This window comes from Trichechus manatus, unplaced genomic scaffold (genome assembly GCF_000243295.1).
Source record: "Trichechus manatus latirostris isolate Lorelei unplaced genomic scaffold, TriManLat1.0 scaffold00063, whole genome shotgun sequence".
NCBI lineage: Eukaryota > Metazoa > Chordata > Mammalia > Sirenia > Trichechidae > Trichechus > Trichechus manatus.
In genome coordinates, this window is record NW_004443999.1 from 12,153,188 (window position 1) to 12,156,082 (window position 2,895).

General features: G+C 36.1%; 1 protein-coding gene across 1 annotated transcript in view; it reads left to right on the forward strand.

Moving 5' to 3' along the window:
* RELCH (RAB11 binding and LisH domain, coiled-coil and HEAT repeat containing) overlaps positions 1-2,895 on the forward strand; it is a 145,286-nt gene that overhangs the window by 95,485 nt on the left and 46,906 nt on the right. The window contains exons 14-15 of the mRNA XM_023733945.1: positions 1,421-1,561; positions 2,256-2,420. Of these exons, the coding sequence (XP_023589713.1) occupies positions 1,421-1,561; positions 2,256-2,420 (306 nt within the window). The remainder of the gene's footprint in view (positions 1-1,420; positions 1,562-2,255; positions 2,421-2,895) is intronic.

Sequence of the window (2,895 nt, forward strand, 5' to 3'; positions counted from 1 at the left end):
CTCTGAACTTCAGCAGTACCTCAGTGTGATTTAAATGGAGCACTGCCTCCTGACTGTTCCTCTGGGGTCCCTGTGGCTACTAAGACTAGTTACCAGGGTTGACTTCTGTCCAGATCAATGTGAAGCAAATACTGAGCTGAAGCTGCTTTACCTCTGTCTTATTGCACATGCTAATAATATATAACAAGAAGACCTTTTAGGATATTTTGGGGAGTTTCTTTCAGGACATTTTTTAGCCTAAAAGGATAAATAAACAAGGCTCTATCAAAAGGTATATTTACCAACCTAAATGTGTCCGAAGTTTGCTAAAATTACATGTATTTTTGTTTCTAAAAAGTCAGAACAGAAACCAGGCTTTTTTAAAAAAGTGTCTATCAAGCCTTGCTGTGCATACCAAATTATGCTGAAAATTTATTAAAATGATCACATCGCTATCCTTATTTTTACTTTATTCTGATCAATGTATATATAAAGGACCTAAACAATCTTAGACTTAAAGAATTTTATGAATTGATCAAATTGTAATAGTACAAACTGGATAGAGGGGAATGCATTTATGTATGGATAACTCCTTATTCTGATCTGAGCCATTAATTAGGCTAAAACATTCTTTAGCAGAACTGTGGTGGAAAACTGTGAAATTAGGCCACAGCAGTAGTAAAGTACTTTTAAAGTTTATTTTCATATTTTATCATCCTGTTTGAATTTTTTTTCTCACTTCTTCAAAAAAATAGGAACACTAGTATTTTATGTTTTCTCAGTCCTACCCCCAGGTAAATGTTACTTTGCTAAATGATTCCAGAGTGATTTTTGTAATCCCTCCTCTTTCTATATCTCAACACTCGTCTTGGAGTTGAACAGGTGGTAATAGAAGAGTTACTGTTCATTTGTAGCAGACTGTTATCTTTGCTGATTTGCCAAAAGTGCCTGTTGCTAGTATGCACTCTAAGGGTTTCAAAGATTTGTACCTATTTAGTAAAAACATAAAAATAAGCTAGGAGATTAATACCAAATTCAGGGTTGTTGTTCTTGTTAAGTGTCGTCAAGTCGGTTCCAACTCATAGCAACCCTATAGGACAGAGTACACCTGCCCCACAGGGTTTCCAAGGAGTGGCTGATGGATTTGAACTGCTGACCTTTTGGTTAGCAGCCGAGCTCTTAACCACTGTGCCACCAGAGCTCCAAAATTCGGGGTAGATATTATTAAATCTAGAGAGAAGATGGAAGAAGGGGTTTAAAGGAGAGTAATGTGTTAGCTGTATCTCTAATGTTTTATTCCTATGAAAAATAAAGACTTGAAACAAATATGGCAAAATATTAATATTTTTGATTTGGATTGTGAATTTATGGGTATCATTCTCTATAGTTTTCTGCTGGTAGTGTAAAATAAATAGTAAAATATGTTCTCGTTTATTTTCAGAAAGAAATTCGTAGCTCGTTGGTTCTTTCAATGCTACAGCAGATGTTAATGGAAGATAAGGCAGATTTGGTGAGAGAAGCTGTGATCAAAAGCCTCGGTATCATTATGGGATACATTGATGATCCAGACAAATATCAACAGGTGTGTTTTTCTGCTTATACCCTTTTTATTCCATTGTAAAATTAGTTTATTTGCAATCTCACATTTAGGTACCTTATATTTGTAGTGGGGATATGGCAAACATACCAACTTTAATCAGCTGGAGATGGCTGCCTGGCTTCAGTTCTGCAACTCAGAGAAAAAAATGTTATGATTCATATAGAGTATCTGCCATAGCCATGTGGCAGAAAATTGGCAGCAAGCATACTATGTTTGAGGGGGTATTGGTGATTCGGTGGTAGAATTCTCACTTCCCATGCAAGAGACCTGGGTTCGCATCCTGGCCAGTGCATCTCATGCAGCCACCAACTGTCTGTCCATGGTGGCTTGCGTATTATTATGATGCTGAACAGATTTCAACTGAGCTTCTAGACTAAGATGGACTAGAAGAAAGGCTTAGCCATCTACTTCTGAAAATCAACCAGTGAAAACCGTATGGATCACAACTGTCCTACACAACACACATGCCATGTTTAGTACCCTTTCTTTTTGGTTTGCTCATCAGTGGATACGCAACATTTTCTTTAAAGAAACCAGGAAGGGTAGGATTATGGATGGCTTGCTTTCTTAGTAGTATTTTCTAAATTTTCTGTATTGTTTATTTATTAGTTACTATTAAGCTTTTTACAAGTTTGTTCTTTTAAAAATTTACATATTACCTGTTTCCTTTTGGCAGGGTTTTGAATTGTTGCTCTCAGCCTTGGGTGATCCCTCAGAAAGAGTAGTTAGTGCAACACATCAAGTATTTCTACCAGCTTATGCTGCCTGGACGACAGAACTTGGAAATTTACAGTCTCATCTTATACCTACACTACTGAGTAAGATTGAAAAACTTCTCAGGGTAAGTCTTTTCTTTGTTTATATAATTTATAGAAATTTAAAAGATCTATTCTAAGCCATGTTGGAAGAATATTGGGGACCAGGGACAGAAAGTACTACTTAATTGAACATTCTATTTAATTGCCAGGTGAAGATTTTGTTGGGCTGGAGCCAAGAGAGAGATTTGAGGAAGTTTGCTTTGCTGAAGCTAGAGTAGAAAGTACGTTGTGGATTTCTTAGCTGAATTAGCACCTCATGGAATTAACTTGTACATTATCCAGAAAGCCAGCTCTTCCTTGACCCTTCTCAGAACTTAAATATTTTATTTAAAATGTTAGCTCCAGTTCCCAGAATAGAGAGGTAACTAAAGTATGACTTTCTAAAGTTTTCTTATTTATAAGATGTCAAAATTGCTTTAACTCTGCTTGTTTCACTGCAATATTTCATTCCCTCGCTTTTTGTTTCCCTTGAAGGTCCTTTATTTCTTTCTTTTTTTT